Source organism: Protobothrops mucrosquamatus, unplaced genomic scaffold (genome assembly GCF_001527695.2).
Source record: "Protobothrops mucrosquamatus isolate PMUCROS unplaced genomic scaffold, P.Mucros_1.0 scaffold526, whole genome shotgun sequence".
Taxonomy (NCBI): Eukaryota; Metazoa; Chordata; class Lepidosauria; order Squamata; family Viperidae; genus Protobothrops; species Protobothrops mucrosquamatus.
The window spans coordinates 54,996-73,521 of NW_015386834.1; the positions used below are offsets into that span (position 1 = coordinate 54,996).

General features: G+C 46.6%; 1 protein-coding gene across 1 annotated transcript in view; it reads right to left on the reverse strand.

Moving 5' to 3' along the window:
- The window catches only part of NELL2 (neural EGFL like 2), a 164,369-nt gene that overhangs the window by 3,873 nt on the left and 141,970 nt on the right, over positions 1-18,526 (reverse strand). The window contains exons 11-12 of the mRNA XM_015816908.1: positions 4,907-5,009; positions 1,609-1,685 (exon numbers count right to left, since the gene is read on the reverse strand). Coding sequence (XP_015672394.1) covers positions 1,609-1,685; positions 4,907-5,009 — 180 coding nt within the window. The remainder of the gene's footprint in view (positions 1-1,608; positions 1,686-4,906; positions 5,010-18,526) is intronic.

The window sequence follows — 18,526 nt, forward strand, 5'->3', positions numbered from 1 at the left end:
TGGGGAGAAGGGCGGCATATAAGTCAATGTATTAAATTAAATTAAATTAAATGATGAGGAAGAGGGCTGTATGAACTGGTTGTGGTCATTGGAAAATATTGCAACAGCTCCCCCCGCATCAGGCACTGAGATGGGGCCTGAGCAGCTCAGGCCAGATGCCCCTGAGTTTGTACCTAAAGCTCAGGGACAGGGAGAAGTCCTTAAAAACCCCGAGTGGAAGGCTGACGAGCAGCCTAAGCAGCTGTCAGAACTGGAGAAAATGTTGTCAACTCTAGAGACCCCTGGGTTGGAGGTGCCTCTGGAGGAAGGCACATTCCACATTCCTTGCAACAGCCAGAACCTCCACATTCCTCCACATTCCTTGCAACAGCCAGAACCAGAGATTGGGCCTCCAGCCCCTGAGACTTTTGGGTGCTAGAAGTCATTCTATACAGCTGAACTCAAAGTACAGAGACGAAAACGAGTGATAAATCTCCTTAGAAGACTGACATATGATGCTTTGGGCCACAGCACAGAAGAGGCAGTACTCACTGCTAGATGAAATTCTGATCCATCTCCTGATACCCCAGACTCTTGGTGAGTGCTCCTCACTCTTTGGGGGACCAAAGGATTTTGGGTGGGGGGAGTGTGTAGCGGGGGTGGGATGAGCTGAAGAGGCAGCAGGGAGGTGCCTGGAGGAGAATTCAGCGAGAGGGCAGAGAGGAGTTGGGACTCGTCTGAGGCCCAGGTTTCTGTGGGGTAAGCCTGAGGGAGAGAAGGGAATAGAATGGGAGAGGCTTCTATGGGGCAAGCCTGAAGGAGAGAAGGGGATAGGATACGAGAGGCTTCTGTGGGGGTTAGCACTACATATATATGGATGGGGTTGCACTGCCCAAGACAGACCCAGTGCATAATCTGGGGTTTCTCCTAGACTGAAAACTCCAGGTGGCCTATGCACAACTGCAGTTTGTGCGCCAGTTATGCCCTTTTCTGAACCAACAATCCCTGCTCACAGTCACTCACACCCTAGTCAGCTCCCATCTTGACTACTGCAATGCATTCTATACACACAGAGACACATACACACACACATACTATGTATGTGTGTGTGTATATTCCATGAACCAACCATGTAATGAGTTAGCACATTCATAACTAGCAATATTTGTAAACAATCTTCCAAATGTAATGCTGTTATTAAAATTATGCATATTATAAAATCCTGAGACCTCCGTCCTTTTGTTTACTTTGAATGCTATGATTTTAAGGACAATCAAAATGGTTTAATTACAATGATGCAACAGCTCAAAAACGTATTAAAATGGCCTGATATATAAAAAATAATTTATCTGAAATCTGATTAATGGAACAAAATCAACACTTACTGTGTTAATATATTACTTATAAATCAAGTACTCAATCATATTAACTTATTGTTTTGACACAAATCAAACTTTTTAAAGAAGTTAAACTTTAATTTGAGATACAATTATTTCATTTGATTAATAAGCTTTAAATTAAATTTTCTGATGACCCCATCACTTGGGCAAGCTATGAATTAATTATACTTCATGCAATATTCCAAACTAATTTTTGTTGCCAATGTGACCATGTTTTATAAGAATTTACCTTCACAGTATACACTGTCATCTCGAAGAGCTCGGAAACCATCTCGGCAGCTACAAACTGCCTTTTCTTCAACATTTCTGCAAAAAGAATTTTCTAAACACTTATGTCCTTCAGAGCAAAAGTCGTGGTCTAAAAATAAACAAACAAACAAATTCTAACTGAGTGACAGTGTAGAAACATAGTGATCCACTAAACATGAACCAAAGCAATGAAAATGAATGTTTCTTTATTAGAATTCCCTCTAACAATGAGTCCTGGGCTCCCATCCAAACTTCACCAAGAGGTCAACAATATATTGGCCAAGAATTATAGAAAAGGTACATCAACGGTCATGAATAATTACATAGATAAGAAAAGCTCCCAAACTCTATATCAACAATAATATAATCAGCCAGACCTAGCCTTAGGCTATTGCCTTGATCTTGATGTCAACCTTGATTTACATTTTTTTAAATCAAAGAATAGACATTTCTTTTAAAAGTATTGTTTCTTTCCTCTGGATCACTTAAACTGAATTAGTCTTAATTCATACAAATGTCTTATTTCTATACAATGGTACTTCTTATTGCTAACACAGGAAACATATTTCAACATAAAAAATAAAGTCTTACTAAGAAAATCTACTTTTAAAAGTACATTTAACACATTTTATAAATACAAAACTTCTGTTTTATTTTAATTAATTTCTAGTTTCTTTTCCTTACAATGCTTTTACTGACATTTATTCTTTATTTTCTTTTTTCTCTTCAAAACAAGAATCTATCACTGTTTCCAATTTTATTTTATAATTCATATTATGCTTATGCCTGATATTGTATTTTATATAGTTTTATTTGCATGGCTTCACAGAAATTGTGATTAGTTTAATATATGGCACCCTATAGATGTATTTAGTACTGTCCATTCCAATCTCTCCTTTAAGGCTGAATGAAAAGATACCTTTAAATCTACATAGAAATCTCAAGAATTAGGGCTTTTTCCCCTAACAAATAGTTTCAAATACATTAATCTGCTGTTGATAGTTCTGCTCACTCGGTCTAATCACGTTTTGCTCATGTTCTCACCAATCAGAGCATATGTCATTCAGATATTTAGCATAAGGTTCATTAATAATGCTTAACAAGCTGATTGGAAAGAAATTAGCAGGATCAGATTTATCACTTTTCTTAAAGATTGGGACAATAACAAAACAGTACTAGTGTTTGGGCATCTGTTTAGAGTGATCAGTCTGTCTAAAGAGAGAGACTAATATGGAAATCAACACTACTTGTTAGCTTTTATTAATTGTGTAGAAATCAGATGTCCAATAGCTGCCTTCCCATTTTTAGCTGGTTTTAAGTTTGGGAATTAGAAATTTCTGAACTTGAAACTGAAGATCTATGAAAAAAAGAAGAGAATTCGTAGTTAATTTGGAGGGGCAAATTCATTTAAACCAGCATCATAAAGGACATTTAAATACCCATTCATCTAGGAAGAGGAATTATATGGTGCATCCTGGCTTCCGTCTGTGCTAGAATAGCAGAGGATTTTTTTTTTCTTTTACAGTTTGCATCATTTTTCCATTTCCATTTGTTGTTTTATTAATTTCATTAAGACTTGATATCTTTAAGTTGTAAAGTTCATCCTGAAGAAAGGGACCGCCTTCCAGTGGTGGGATTCAGCCAGTTCACACCACTACGGCAGAACCGGCACCTAATTTTTTGTTGCCCAGGCCCAGAATGGACTTCTGGAAGCAGCATTCACACAGAGAACCAGTTGTTCACATGTTTGAATTCCACCACTGCCACCTTCCCTATAAGCTCTGTTGCATATAACTAAGTGAGCCTAAGATTTTACAGATTTTTTTGTCAAGCCAAGGTTTATGGCCCTAAGATAATTCTCTGAGTAATTAGAGACTTCACGTTTAAAGACCTTGGAATAGTAATAATCAAGTGATGAAATATATTTTGAAATTTGTACTGAGACCCTGGATTAGATAAAGATTGTTTTAGTTGGGAAGACAATAGAAACCAAAGAAAGAAAAGAAAAACTTTTTTGACCATCTTATTTGAAAACTGTTGTGGTTAGTTATATTATCCTCATTCTCCTGTCTATTTCTCACAGAATCAAAAGCTAATCTTGCAATAGGAGGACAATAACCACTATCTGAGTGGAAAAGAGCCTTCAAGTTGGTAACAATTGAGTTACATGTGAGGATTTGTGATTGAAATACTGCATAAAACTAATTTGAGGGAAGAGGACCCTATTTCAGGTAATTCTTGTAGACGTTTGACTTCTCAGGGGAAAAAGCATCACTTCAAACTTATACTTACTACAGATTCTTAACCTAATCATTGATTACACAAGATTCTGAAAGTGCCTTATAAGAGATCAAACAATGTAGATCTAGACCTACAGAACAAGAGGAGGAGAAGCACTTGCCATTGTAACACTGACCATTGTTAACAGATTTTTACCTAACCCTAATTATTTATACATTTTGTCTTTGTCCCTCATACAAGGGCTTTTACTCTAGCATGACCATCATCATTATAACCATCATCATGGTTAATGCATGATCATCACGGTCTAGCAGGAAGATATAGCAACCTTGCCTTCCAGGACTGGATTGGTCCTTATCTGAAGAAGGGCATAAGTGTTCAATCAATATCTCAGACTCCGCTCAGCTACCCATTGTTCTATAGTGCCACTCAGAATTAATATTGCTTCTTGTAAACCATTCCAACTATATAACGTAATGGTATGTTGAGAATTTACAGAATACTTTAAAGAAACTGATAAATCCTCAGATACCTCAAAAATGTTGCTCAGCATGAATTACATGATTCTTGCTATTTTCATAATCAGAACTGTATTTTTTTTAAAAAAATGAAATGGTTATGCAAATGTTTGGCAAATAAAACTTGGTAAAAATATTCCTTATCACATAAGGGATACTTCAAGATTATTCCATCAGATTTCTACCTCTTCAGCAACTTTACAATAATTAAAGAAGTAGAACTGACACATGGAATTGACACCTATGCCAACTGAACAATTATTTTATGCCAACCATACAATAATGGTTCAGTAGTAAATTATATACAGAACAGCATTCATTTTCAAGAAATTTTTGAATCAATTTGTGTTGCATCTATTTCACATATATTGTATACTGGAAAGTATTTTTTTAAAAGTTTGCTGTTAGCATATTACAATAAAACAGTAAATATTGTATTAAAAAGCTTAAAATGCCTACTGTAAGATAAAATTATATGAATATGGCAGGCATTTTTTTAGTTTTTTTCTTTTATCTTACCTTTACAAACTTTGCAACAACTTTTAGATAAGGATATTTGTTGAGACTCAGGACAGTTCAAAGCAGGACAATTCAACTCCATTGTACGTTGCATTTTGTAATTCTATTGAATCAAGATCATTATTTGTGTTGGCTATGAACTATATTTTTGGCATAATTATATCATTCAATAAAAATACAAGTGCATAATTAATAACCAGTTGTATTCACATTAATCATCTATACAGGAACTATTTGGAATCTCTTGTTTATAAATCATTATTGTGCTATTTATTTTTATTGATTCACATGGATTTGTTAGTCAGATGTCATCTAGTTCATCACGCTGTTTGTCATATGTTCAAATGTCATACCTAACATATTTGTGTGATTTTGACAGAAGTAGAAAGTTCTGAAGGCTGATACGAGTTTTAGTATGTCTGCTTATCTTAAGTATATAAGCCATATGCCTAGCTAACTGAAAGAGAATTGGGAGTTCCCTGATTATTTCAGGGTTCTTTTTTAAATTCAACTAATCAAACTGTGAATCTCTATAAAACCAACATTCTAATTTGGCTGCCCAAGGCATCTCCCTCAAACTGAAAATTGGAAGCCCCAGCTATTTATTAGCAAATGTTTATTTCCTTCCCTCTAAATGTCTGTCACAAATAAAGGCACCTTGCTGAGTTGTAGTTAAAGGAATCGTTGTCTCTATATCCAAACTCTGAGTTGATTGTAACTGGTAATTTTAATGCAAGGATGAATTCTGATGATAAGCCATTTTTTCTTTACATTTTAACTTTGATGTTTTAAGCTTGTTCCACAGTATAAAGCCATCAAGAAAAGGAGATAAAGGTTGGTCTAATTGATTATTAAAAATGATCTATAAATCTTAAATGGCTGGTGCCTGGCAGTCCAGAGGGAGGTCTTATCTTCTACTGACAACGGGCACAAACACAATAAATTAGTTCTCCTACTTCATTCACTCAGCATAACAGCATTCATTCACCATTAGCTTACTACTAGTACCAGGTTAATTTCTCAGAGCATATTAGAGACCATTCAGTTTAGGCACCCTCAAATTGAATTGTACAATACACACACAAATGTTCTAACTATTCTAGCTGTTAAGGTCTAATGCCGCATCTGTTCAGAACCCTATTCCTAAAGTTTCCTAATTCTGCTTTGATAAAGAATGTGACAATAGCTAATTTTTCTATGAGTTATGCTACTGAAACTTCTGCCATGTATTGTTGCAGTCTCCTTTTAATAACTGATGCTCTGAGTGAATAACTCTACGGTTGGTTGAGTGCATAACTGAAGTCATTAAAAAGAATTGAGAAAGATAAATTATATTGAAGTAGAGTCTCTGTTAACTCTGCTATCCTCATGCATTAACTTAGTTCTTTAGGATTCTCCTTTTGTCATTAACTAAACATAAAATAGCTGTAAAGATACAACTTTGCAGCACCAAAAATTATGGCTTGAGAAAAGAATAGGACAACAGTTCTAACCCCTCACCAATTCAAGAGTGAGGTTGGACAAATTATGAACCCAGATCTAAAATTGAAAAAAACCCTTTCAATAGAGGGTTAGGAAAAAAAATAGTATATTCTTCAGAATGCTGCTATCAAACTGTCTTTAGGGCCACTGCATGCTTCTAGCTTGCCAACAGTGAGGGAGGGAAAGAGGGGAAGAAGAGTTTTGAGTCCACAGGTATTCCTTATCAATGTGAGAGCAGAAGCCAATTGAACAGTTGTTTTGGCAAACTAAAGTTTCTTCTCATAATAATTACTGGAAGATATATTGGAGAATGTGAGCTGAACTGTCAGAGAGGGGAGGGAAAGTTTCATTCTTTTAATTAACTGCTTCCCACCATTTTCTCAGAGCTAGCTTTATTTCCATCATACCAGTTTGCTAATGCCTAATAAAGAATACATTAGAGAATGCAATGTCTCTGGTGTTTTGCTTTGTTGGGCTTGACACTAAGCTAGCTCTCTAAACAATTCCAATTCCACTAAGGGGTCCTGAGTCCCTACACCCTCTGGTAGCCTCCAGAGAGTTAGTGAAGACTCCTGATGCCTGAAACAGAGAAGCCGGCTGGAGTCAGATTGGGATCGACCAGTGGGACTCCAGCTGGGGCCGAAAGCTGCTTCGTAACCTCATCTTCATAATGTCCTAAGTAGCAAGTTGAACGTAAGGAGCTGACCCCAACCCTGGAATGGACAGGTGGAGCAATGGCATTCAACCAGCTGAGTTGGAGAAATGGTGAGAGGAGTTATGGAAAGCCACTGCAGCCGAATTCTCATTGTACTGCCATCAGCCCAAATGGGGCAGAGAGCTGGAATGGTGGAAGTGAGGAGCTTTAAAGGAGACAGACCCAGGGAGCGCTACTTGCCAAGGTGTGGAAGTCAGTCGGTGGAGCAATTGAGGCAGAGCTTTAGTAGCCTAGAGGTCCATGGAGGAGAGCCGGTCCCCCAAAAGGTCTCAGCTCTGTTCCTGGCACCAGCACCAGCCCCTTTGCCCTGGCACTTAACAGGAGGAGCAGCCGTGGGGCTGGGAGAGCAGTTAGCCCACAGCCAGGGCTACCTCCCAGTCCAGTCCCAGTCCAGGACAAAGAACCTGTAGCCTGCCACCGATGCCTATTCCTCAGCCTGAGGAGGGCAGATTGGTGGCCACTACCGACCCCAGGTTTGTCCATGGATGTACCCGTATGGTGGGGCCTGGATGCCTGGACCCTGGCCAGCACCAAGGCCACCTACACCCCCACCACTGAAGGCAACCTTTTATGGGAACCCTGAGAAGCTGGCATTCTTCATCAATCAAGTCTGGACCCACCTCAACTGACATGGAGAAATTACCCTGATGATGAGGCCCAGGTGGATGTCATGGTGGCCAACCTCGAAGGGGAGGTGGCAGAATGGGTGACAATTCTCCATGATAAAGGCGCCCCCAAATTGGCAGATCTGGGCTCATTTCTTTGCGGTCTCAGAGCCCAATTCAGGGACCCTGTGCAGATCCAACAAGTGGAGGAAAAGGTCTGGAAGGTCAAGCAGGGGAGTAGACCCATGACTGAGTACATTAGAGATTTCAGGAGGATCGTGGGAGGCTAGGTACTGGCCAGAGCAGCTCTTCACCCTATACTTCCGAGAGGGGCTTAGCTGCAACCTGTTCCACATGTGTCTGGCCTGAGGGATCCCAAAATGATTTGGTGACTGGTATCAGCTAGTCATCACCGTGGAATTAGACCTGGTGGTGTTCAAGGACCATGGGGGCTTCAGACCACAGCTTAAGAAAAGCAAGAGAGGTGTGCTTTAGGGAGAATGCCACCAGCAGCAGCATCCCCAGTTCCTGCAGGACTGTCCGACTGCACCTCCATAAAGTGCTTTTGCTGTGGCCAGGAGGGTCACAGGACTGTGATGTGCCTGGCACCAGCCCCTTGGGCGGCTCCCACAGCCTCGATTCCTTGGAATCCAAAGAAGCCACTGAAGAAGGGGAAGGAGAAATCGCAAGCAGAGAGCAAAGGGGATGGAACTCTGACCGAAGAGAGATCACTGATGATCCTTTATGATAGCAAGAGCAAGGGCATGGATGACCCAAAGGTGAGTGGACCTATCAACCACCTTGAAGTTAGGGTAGACATCAAGGCATCCCGCTCAAGGGCGAGGGGGATGGTAAAGACCCTCATAGACTCTAGCTGCTCCCGTTGTCTAATTAGTGAACCTGCAGTGCAGAGGCTAGGATTACACATGAGGAAACCTGTGAAATTCAAACAGGCTGATGGCATGTTGATAGGAGGCAAGGCCACTTCCCATCTAACAGAGCAGATACAGCTAGAGTTGGAAGACCACCAAGAGACTATTCATTTTATGGTCACCACAAAGATGGCAGAGGACATGATTCTGGGCCTGGCTTGGGAGAAAGCCTCAAAGCATATGATTATGAGGAAGCAGGCCCTAAGCCCCCCTAACAAGGGAAAGGAGCAGCCTGAGAAGTGGGGGGGAGAAAATCCCTGAGCACAGAAATCCATCCCGAAGGAGTACTGAGACCTCATGGAGACATTCAGCAAGAAAGAATGCAATGTCCTCCACCCTCAACATCCCACAGACTGTGCCATCAAGATCCTGCCTGGGGCGAAATTCCCTAAGCCAAAGATGTATTCCATGACTCTGAAGGAGATGAAGGAGCTGAGGGACTACATTGATAGGAACCTAGCGAGAGGGTTTATTCAGGCGGCGAAATCTCAAATAGCAGTACCAGCACTCTTTAAGTAAAAGAAAGATGGGTCGCTGAGATTATGTGTGGATTTCCATGGGATCAATGGGGTGTGTGTGGAGAATATGTACCCCCTCCCTCTCATGAAGACATGCTAGGACATTTAGCCAAAGGGAAAGTCTTCACGAAATTAGACATCAGCGAGGCATACTACCAAGTGAGTATTAAGGAAGATGATGAGTGGAAGACAGCCTTCAACTGCCTCCTTGGTAGCTATCAATTCAAAGTGATGCCATTTGGACTACAAGGAGCCCTCGCTGTGTTCATGCAACTCATAAACGAGGTGCTGCATGAGCATCTTTATAACAGGGTTCTAGTGTATCTTGAAGATATCCTCATTTACACTGAAACCATGGACGAGCATGTGAAGCTTGTGCAACAGGTACTAAAAAACTATTGAATGCTAAATTGTCCCCTGTAAGTTTTTACTGCCTGAGATTGTCTATCATCATTCCACTCTAGTTTTGCCAACATCGTCAGAGTGGAATGCTGGAGGTTCAGAAATTTGCTTATGGGACCAGCTGTTTTTGCGCTCTGTTCATGGATGAAGCAATCACGTTCCTGGAAAGGAGCCAGAGAGGCCACTTTGCGGCTTCGAGAGAAAGACGGCTGCTTAGCTGGAACCCAGGTTCAGCAACTCTTCTGCTCCCAGCATGTGGCCATTCCAGAGCACCAGCTAAAAGAACTGAACTTGATAATAGACAGGGCTTTGTAGGCATATAGGGTTGCTTTGGAGGTCACTGTGTGCCCGTGATGTATTCAGCGGCTGACCTCCATGCCCTGCGAGAGTCCCCTCTCTCGCAGGTCTGGCCCACAGCATTAACGAGGGCCCACCTCTATGAGGGATTTTTTAATCATGAGAGGTGGTCAAAACGCAACCTAAGGGGATTTTTAATCAAATTTTTAGTCCGGGTTTTAGGGGGTTCCAGGGAGAGGGGTGGGCAAACTGAAATTAATTCTCCCAGGCCGGCTGAAGGCCTCGGCGAGGTGGGCGTAGGTCCTGGAATTGGGGAGGGGGGAGGGTCTGCCTAATAGAGGGCAATTCCATTAAGACTGTGTATGGGAGGGGTAGATATGGCGAGAGCAGAGGGCCATATCACACTAGGGGAGGGCGCACCCGCTGTTTACGAGCTGTGGCGCGCTCCGGCCCCCATGGCTCTTCTTGCAGCCTAGGGGGTTTAGGATCTCAGTGCCTGGGCTTTCGGCTGATGCTGTGTAATGCCAGGTCCACGGTTAATAAAGCCCCCCTCATTTATGATTTGGTATCGGAGGGGGAGGTGGACCTGGCGGGTATTATGGAGACCTGGCTGGGCCAAGAGGGGGGGTGCCCCTCGTTGAAATGTGCCCGCCAGGCTACCGTGCATTTCACCAGCCGAGAGCCCAGGGTTGGGGTGGGGGGGTGACGGTTATTATTAAGGAAGGCCTGGATCCAAGGGAGACCACTGTGCCGCAGACTACCGGTTGTGAATCCCTAGGTGTGAAGTGGGTTCATGGCAGGCAGCAGGGCGTGCTGATTGTATATCTGGCTCCCCGCTATGTATCAGCAGCCCTACCCGAGCTTCTCAATGTGATAGCCAAGATGGCGATTGAGACCCCCAGACTGTTAGTCATGGGGGATTTCAATCTGCCATCGTTAGGTGAAGCATCTGAGGTGGCTCGGGAGTTCATGGCCTCCATGACGGCCATGGACCTGTCCCAATTAGTAGATGTCCCTACCCACACCGGAGGACACACACTGGACTTAGTTTTTGCCTCCGGCCAGTGGTTGAGGGATCATGGTTTAGGGGAAATAGTTGTTGAGCCCCTGTCATGGTCAGATCACTCCTTCGGCTGGCCTTTCCTACCGCTACACCCTACCGTGGGGAGGCGGAACCAGAAGTGACAAAATGGTTCCGCCCGAGGTGCCTGATGGCCCCTGAGAGGTTCCAGACAGAGCTTGGGCCAATACCTGAGACCTTGACCCGCGGCTCGACTGAGGACCTGGTGGCCGCCTGGAATGGTGCAGCCACGGGGGCCCTGGACCGGGTCGTGCCTTTGCGGCCCCTCACCCGATGCCGGTCTACCTTGGCTCCTTGGTTCTCCGAGGAGCTGAGGGTGATGAAGCGTCGGAAGAGATGCCTAGAAAGTAATTGGACGGCCACCCGCTCCGAATCCGATCGGAAATTGGTAAAGTCCCATTTAAGGACTTACCTAGTAGCGATAAGAGCGGCGAAACGCAACTATTTCTCCGCTCTTATCGCGTCTGCAGGTAACTGATCTGCCGCCCTGTTTAGGGTGTCCCGTTCCCTCCTTCATCAGAGGGTCTGGGATGTCCCTTTGCAGGGTCGGGCAGAGGAATTTGGGTGTTACCTGCATGACAAAATCGATCGGATCTGGGCCGGGTTAGCCTCCGATTGGACTAGTTCAGGCGGGCCAATGGTGGCAGGTCTTGAGTCCATTTTGTGGGAAGAGTTTGATCCTGTGACCCCCTAGGACATGGACAGGATGCTGGGATGGCTGAACACCACCACATGTTTAATGGACCCATGTCCCTCCTGGCTGGTACTGGCCTCCTGGGAGGTTACATGAGGCTGGCTGCAGGGAATCATCAATGCTTCTTTGAGTGAGGGGTTCTTGCCGGCCGCCTTGAAAGAGGCGGTGGTGAGGCCCCTCCTCAAGAAGCCCTCCCTAGACCCGGCTGCTTTGGCCAACTACTGGCCTGTCTCCAACCTTCGCTTTCTTGCGAAGGTTGTTGAGAGTGTGGTGGCACGACAGCTCCCTCAGCACCTGGAAGAAACTGTCTATCTAGACTCGCGCCAGTCCGGCTTCCGGCCTGGGCACAGCACAGAAACGGCATTGGTCGCATTGGTTGATGATCTCTGGAGGGCTCGGGATAGAGGGTGTTCCTCTATCCTGGTCCTGCTAGACCTCTCAGCGGCTTTTGATACCATCGACCATGGTATCTTGTTGCATCGGTTAGGGGAATTGGGGTTGGGGGGCACCGTTTTATGGTGGTTCTCCTCCTACCTCTCGGACCGGACGCAATTTGTGTTGGCAGGGGGGCAGAGGTCAACCTTGAGGAGCCTCACTTGTGGGGTACCACAGGGGTCGGTCCTCTCGCCTCTCCTGTTCAACATTTATATGAAGCCACTGGGTGAGATCATCCGTGGTTTTGGGGTGGAGTTTCATCAGTACGCAGATGACACCCAGCTGTACATCTCCACCCCAGACCACCCCAACGATGCCGTGGAAGTGATGTCCCGGTGCCTGGAGGCCGTGCAAGTCTGGATGGGGAGGAACAGGCTTCGACTCAACCCGTCCAAGACCGAGTGGCTGTGGTTTCCGGCGTCACGACATAGCCAGTTGGCTCCATCCCTGGCTATCGGGGGCGAGTCATTAGCCCCCGCGGAGAGGGCCCGCAACCTGGGCGTCCTCCTGGATACTCGGCTGTCTTTAGACGACCATGTGACAGCCGTGGCCAGGGGGGCTTTTCATCAGGTTCGCCTGATACGCCAGTTGCGCCCCTTTCTGGATCGTGACGCTCTACACACGGTCATTCAAGCCCTCGTTTCCCGCCTGGACTATTGCAACGCTCTCTACATGGGGCTCCCCTTGAGGTGAACCTGGAGGCTCCAGCTAGTTCAGAATGCGGCCGCGCGGGGGATCCTGTGGAACTCTAGATCAGTGGTTCTCAACCTTTTTAATGCCGTGACCCCAACCGGTCGTAAGTCGAAGACTAAACCAGTCGTAAGTCGAGGACTAAACCGGTCATAAGTTGAGGACTAAACCAGTTGTAAGTCGAGGACTATCCAACCGGTCGTAAGTCGAGGACTTTCCCTGCCCGGGAGCGCTGCACATGCGTGGTTCTGCCCCCTGCGCCGGCCAAGGCGTAGCTGGCAAGCGGCAGAGATGAAGCAGGCTGACCACCAGCTGGCCCAGCCCAAGGGAGGTAAGGCACCTGCTGGAAAAGGGGAAAAAATGGCAGACAAAAAAAATGGCGGACAGCCTTGCTTGGCGACCCCCGTGAAATGGTCGATCGACCCCAAATGGGGTCCCGACCCACAGGTTGAGAACCACTGCTCTAGATACTCCCATGTAACACCTCTCCTGCGCGAGCTGCACTGGCTACCTGTGGCCTTCCGGGTGCGCTTCAAGGTGTTAGTAACAACCTTTAAAGCGCTCTGTGGCAATGGACCTAGGTATTTGCAAGACCGCCTCCTACCAAACACCTCCCTTCGACCAGTCCGCTCCCACAGAGAGGGCCTCCTTAGGGTGCCGTCGGCCAGACAATGCCGGCTGGCGACCCCCAGGGGGAGAACCTTCTCTGTGGCAGCTCCTGCCCTCTGGAATGACCTACCCCCCGACCTACGTACAGTTGCGGACCTGTGCCTTTTTCGCCGAGCCCTGAAGGCCCATCTATTCCATGCGGCCGGCCTGGCGTAGTTTGATTATGTTTTAGTGGGGGTTTTGTATGGGGTACTTTTAGAGCAGGCCTGTTATTTAATTTGATTTTAGAACAGAAACTTGTGTATATTTATTGTGGTTTTTATTATCGCCTGTTCACCGCCCTGAGTCCCGTAAGGGAGATAGGGTGGTATATAAATTCAATAAATAATAAATAATAATAATAATAAACTGTATGCCAAGCTGTCAAAATGTGAGTTTCACAAATCTAGATTTGGGCTACCGTGTGTCGTGCGAGAGAATAGAGATGGACCCGGGAAAAGTGAAGTCCATCTTGGAGTGGCAAGCCCCTCACACCAGCGGTTCTCAACCTGTGGGTTGCGACCCCATTTGGGGTCGAACGACCATTTCATGGGGGTCGCCAAACAACGCAGTCCACCATTTTTCCCCCTTTTCAACGCAGTCCGCCATTTTCCCCCCCCTTTTCCTTAGCTGTGCTACTCCCTCTTATTCTATTGGCTTTTGAAAGCCAATAGAATAGACTCCATTCAAGAGACTCTATTCTATTGGCTTTCGAAAGCCAATAGGAATTGTCCAGTCTGTCTCTGCCCTGCTGAGCCCGGCAAAAGTCCCAGTCTGCAAACGGTGCTGCACGTTGTCTGCAGCTAAGGCGAGCTTTCTGGATGTTTCCACCCCTCCCTGCTGAGCAACTCCTAAATGTAAGTAAAACAGGGCCAGGGGTGGGAGGTGGGAGGCCAGCAGGCGCAGGGAGGGTTGCTGGCATGCGTGGGGCCCAGCGGGTGCCTTACCTCCCTTGGGCTGGGCAAGCTGGTGGCCCAGCCGGTGGTCGCCCTGCGCCCTCGCTGCCGCGTGCCATGGCCGCCTAGGAGCACCTGGGTCTGCCTGCCACTGCACCGAATGTGTGGTGGCCAAGGTAAGGCTAGCGGAGCAGCGGCGGGTGCAGGGAGGGTTGCTGGCACGCGTGGGGCCCGGCGGGTGCTTACCTCCCTTGGGCTGGGCCAGCTGGTGGCCCAGCCGGTGGTCGCTCTGCGCCCTCGCTGCCGCGTGCCATGGCCACCCAGGAGTGCCTGGGTCTGCCTGCCACTGCACCGAACGTGCGGTGGCCAAGGTAAGGCTAGTGGAGCAGCGGCGGGCACAGGGAGAGTTGCTGGCGCGCGTGGGGCCCGGCGGGTGCCTTACCTCCCTTGGGCTGGGCCAGCTGGTGGCCCAGCCAGTGGTCGGCCTGTGCCGTCGCTGCTGCTTACCATGGCCACCCAGGAGCGCCTGGGCTTGCTTGCCGCTGCACCGCACAAGAAGCAGAGTTTCTTTTTCTTTCTTCTTTTCTTTCTTCTACCCCCCTTTCTCCCCCTCTCCTGTCCCCTCTCCTGTCCCCTCTCCCATTCTTTTCTCTCCTCTCCTTCCCTGGCAACATGGCGGTACAGGAGGGGTGCAGAGAACCTTCTGTCAGGTCCCTCTTCTTCGGCTCACCCGCAACATAACCGAAAAGACCTCGACCGACGGCGGCGAGATTCGGCCGGCTGAGGGGGCCGCTCTAGCTCGAGCAGGAGAGCCATCTCTATGCTCCAGGCATCCAAAGGCTGTGTCGGACCGGCGCGCGAGGGTCAGAGCGCTCTCAAGAAGGGAGGAAGTAAGGAAGGAGGGAGGGAGGGAGGGAGGGAGGGAGGAAAGAAAGAAAGAAAGGAAGGAAGGAAGGAAGGAAGGAAGGAAGGCGATCTCGAGCTCAGCAGATGGCGGGTGGAGCGAAGCAGCAGCAGCAGGATAGGGCGGGCTTCACGGTGCTCACGGGCCAAGCGCTGAGACTGGCAGTTTAGCAGCGACTCCCCTTTGTGTCTGGACTGAGAAAAGGGGAGCCGCTGCCAGCCAGCCAAGCCCAGCTGCCGGAGGCGGGGAGGTGACGCGATGTGAGAATCCCCCTGCACAAAGCCTTCGCAGGCAGGCTCCCTTCACCCGGAGGGCGGAGGAAGAGCCGGGCAGACGGGCAGCTGAACTCCCCAGTGGGGTGGAGGAAACAGGGCAGGGTCGCGAGTGTGTGAGTGTGCATGAGGGCGAAAGGGTTTGGCTGCCGCGGGAGCGCTTGTCACGGGTTCCCTCTCAGGTTCTGATCGCTGGCGAACCGGGCTCTTGCGACGGGAGGGAAGTTGGTGGAAGAAGTGGCTCTCCCCTCCCCTCTTCCCGCTGGGGCCACGAAAGGAGGGAGGGGGAAGACAGAAAAAAGTGCATTTTTCCAAGGGCTGCCTAAGAGGAAAGGCCGCTTTGCGCCGGGCTGCTCGGAACCAGGAACTGGGAAACCCTGATTTGCTGCTGCTGCTGCTTTGTAGAAACGCCAGGACTTTCTGCCCATTTCCTTGGTTGGAGTTATTTCCTTTTCCGCGTTCGTGTGGGTCACGTGTGGTCGTGCGTGTGGGTCATGTGTGGTGCATGTGGGTCATGTGTGGTTGTGCATGTGGGTCACGTGTGGTCGTGCGTGTGGTCATGTGTGGTCACGTGGGTGCGTGGGGTCACGGCATTAGGAAGGTTGAGAACCACTGCCTCACACCCACAAGCAACTGCAAAGTTTCCTGGGGTTTGCCAATTTTTAAAGGCAATTCATCCCCTCTTTTACCAAGATTGCCCTGCTGATCATGGAGTTGTTAAAGACTGGAAAAAGGGGGGGATAAGCCCCAGCCAAATCAGCCCTTGAACTAGATGATGGAATGCCAAATGGCATTTGAAAGATTGAACGGGTTATTCGCCACTGAACCAGTGCTAAAACACCCAAACCCCAAAGAGTCTTTTGTGATCCAGGCAAATGCCAGTGACGTGGCTGAGGGAGCCATCCTCCTCCAATGCAATGGGGAGGGAAACTTATAGCTGTGCATGTACACATCTTGTAAACTAAATGAAATGGAACTGCAGTGGACTGTGTGGGAGAAAGAGGCTTTGGCAGTACGGTGGGTGCTACTAACTTTGAGGCAATTCCTGGAAGAAAGCAAAGCCCCCTTTGAAGTGTGGACTGATTATAAGAACTTAGAAGCCCTGAAAAACCCCCACAAACTTTCTCCTAAGCAAGTCAGATGGGCACAGTATTTCAAAATATTTGATTTTGAACTAAAATACATCCCATGAGGGAAGAATTTCCCGCATGCCCCAATACAAAAGCACCTGGCAGGAGGTGGTGAGGTCTGTCATTCCTAATAGGCAGGAAGCAGCACAAGCGACAACCAGACAGCAGGAGAAAAAGGGAAGCTCAGCCCCCCACACACTGATACATTTGCATAACAACTGAAGCAAGAGCTGCAAACAGATGCATGGTTTGTGGCTTATCGGAAAAAACTAACCATGAGGTTGGTGTGGAAGGGGGACAAATTATATGTCCCAGACCACCTGCAACTACAAGTCCTGCAATGCTGCCATAATGCTAAGCAGGCAGGCCACTTTCGGTTCCCGAAGACATTCATTTCGCAAATTTCAGTTCTGGTAGCCAAAGATGAAGAAAGACATTGAGAACTATGTGGGAAGCTGTGCTGTTTGTGCAGGCCAGCAAAAGACTATCAGGGAAGAGTCCGGGACTGCTGCAGAAAGTGGCTGACCCAACCAGACCCTGGGAAGAGATAGCCATGGACTTTATAGTGGAGCTACCGGAGAGTGGAGGGAGCACTGTGATTTGGACTGTAATAGACCTGTTTTTCAAACAGGCACACTTCATTGCCTGTAGTGGCCTCCCCTCAGCCCAGAAACTAGCAAAGATGTTTTTGCAACATATCTACCAACTGCATGGAACACCTAAATGCATCATTTCAAATCGTGAGTGTCAAGACTGATTCGCCTTTCACCTAGATTTTCTCTTTTCCTCATAACTTGACAATGGTATGCAGGAGGAGGTGTTGTAGCTAAGCAACAAGGAGCCCAAGGCCAGGTCTCGAAGGAGAAATGGACTGTATCCATAATAAGAAAAATTATTACTATTGGACAATGTGAACACATGGTGGGTGGGGGTGAGGGAGTCTATCATTTAACTAAGTATGTTTCCAAGCAGCAACCCCAGAGCTGGTTTCGCTTTCTTCTGTGCCAATGTGGATTTTTCAGTAAAGTATTATAATCTTGATAAAATCATGTCCCAGGAGTTTCTTTTTCTGGAAATGCCTACTGGACAGTTGACAGTGGGGTTCAGTTTACTCTTAAGTTCTGGAAGGAGTTTGTGAGGATGATTGGGTCCTCTCAGAGGCTCAGTTCTGCTTTTCATCTGAGTAGGAATGAATCTGTAGAACAAGCTAACACCATAGCGGAGCAGTACCTGCGCTGCTATGTCAACTACCAACAAACAAATTGGGCAGAGTTGTTCCTATTTGCAGAGGTGGTGTATAACAACACAGTGCACAGCAATACTGGTTTCACTCCATTTAAGTTAGCAACAGGGGTGGAGTTCATGCCAATACCAAAGTGCCCAAAGGAGCCTCCCTCTTTGAGCACTCTAAGCGATTGGGTGGGTTCATTCCAAAGGGTGTGGAGCAATGTGAAGAAGGCTTTAGCTAAGGCAGCCGAAAGTCAGAAAAAACAGGCAGATAAGAAATGAGCTCCCCAGGAGACGTTCCATGTAGGGGATAAAGTGTATCTGTCTATTTATTTTATTTATTTATTTATTTATTATATTTTTACCCCGCCCTTCTCCTTGCGGACTCAGGGCGGCTAACAGCCTAATAAAAACAAATACAAAAGTACAAAAATACTACCGTTAAAACATAATTAAAAGGAAATATTATTCTTTTTTTCCAAAGAAATTTTATTGATTTTCATCATAAGAAAACAATCATAAACATGAATAAACACAATAAAAAGTAAAATCCCCCACCCCCACCCCCGGACTTCCCAAACCTAATCCCAGGATAATATTCATATATAAATAAACAAATACTAATATCTCTAACTCCACAAAATATCTTAATCTACATGAAAAGATAGAGTAAACAAAAAAAATAAAAAAAA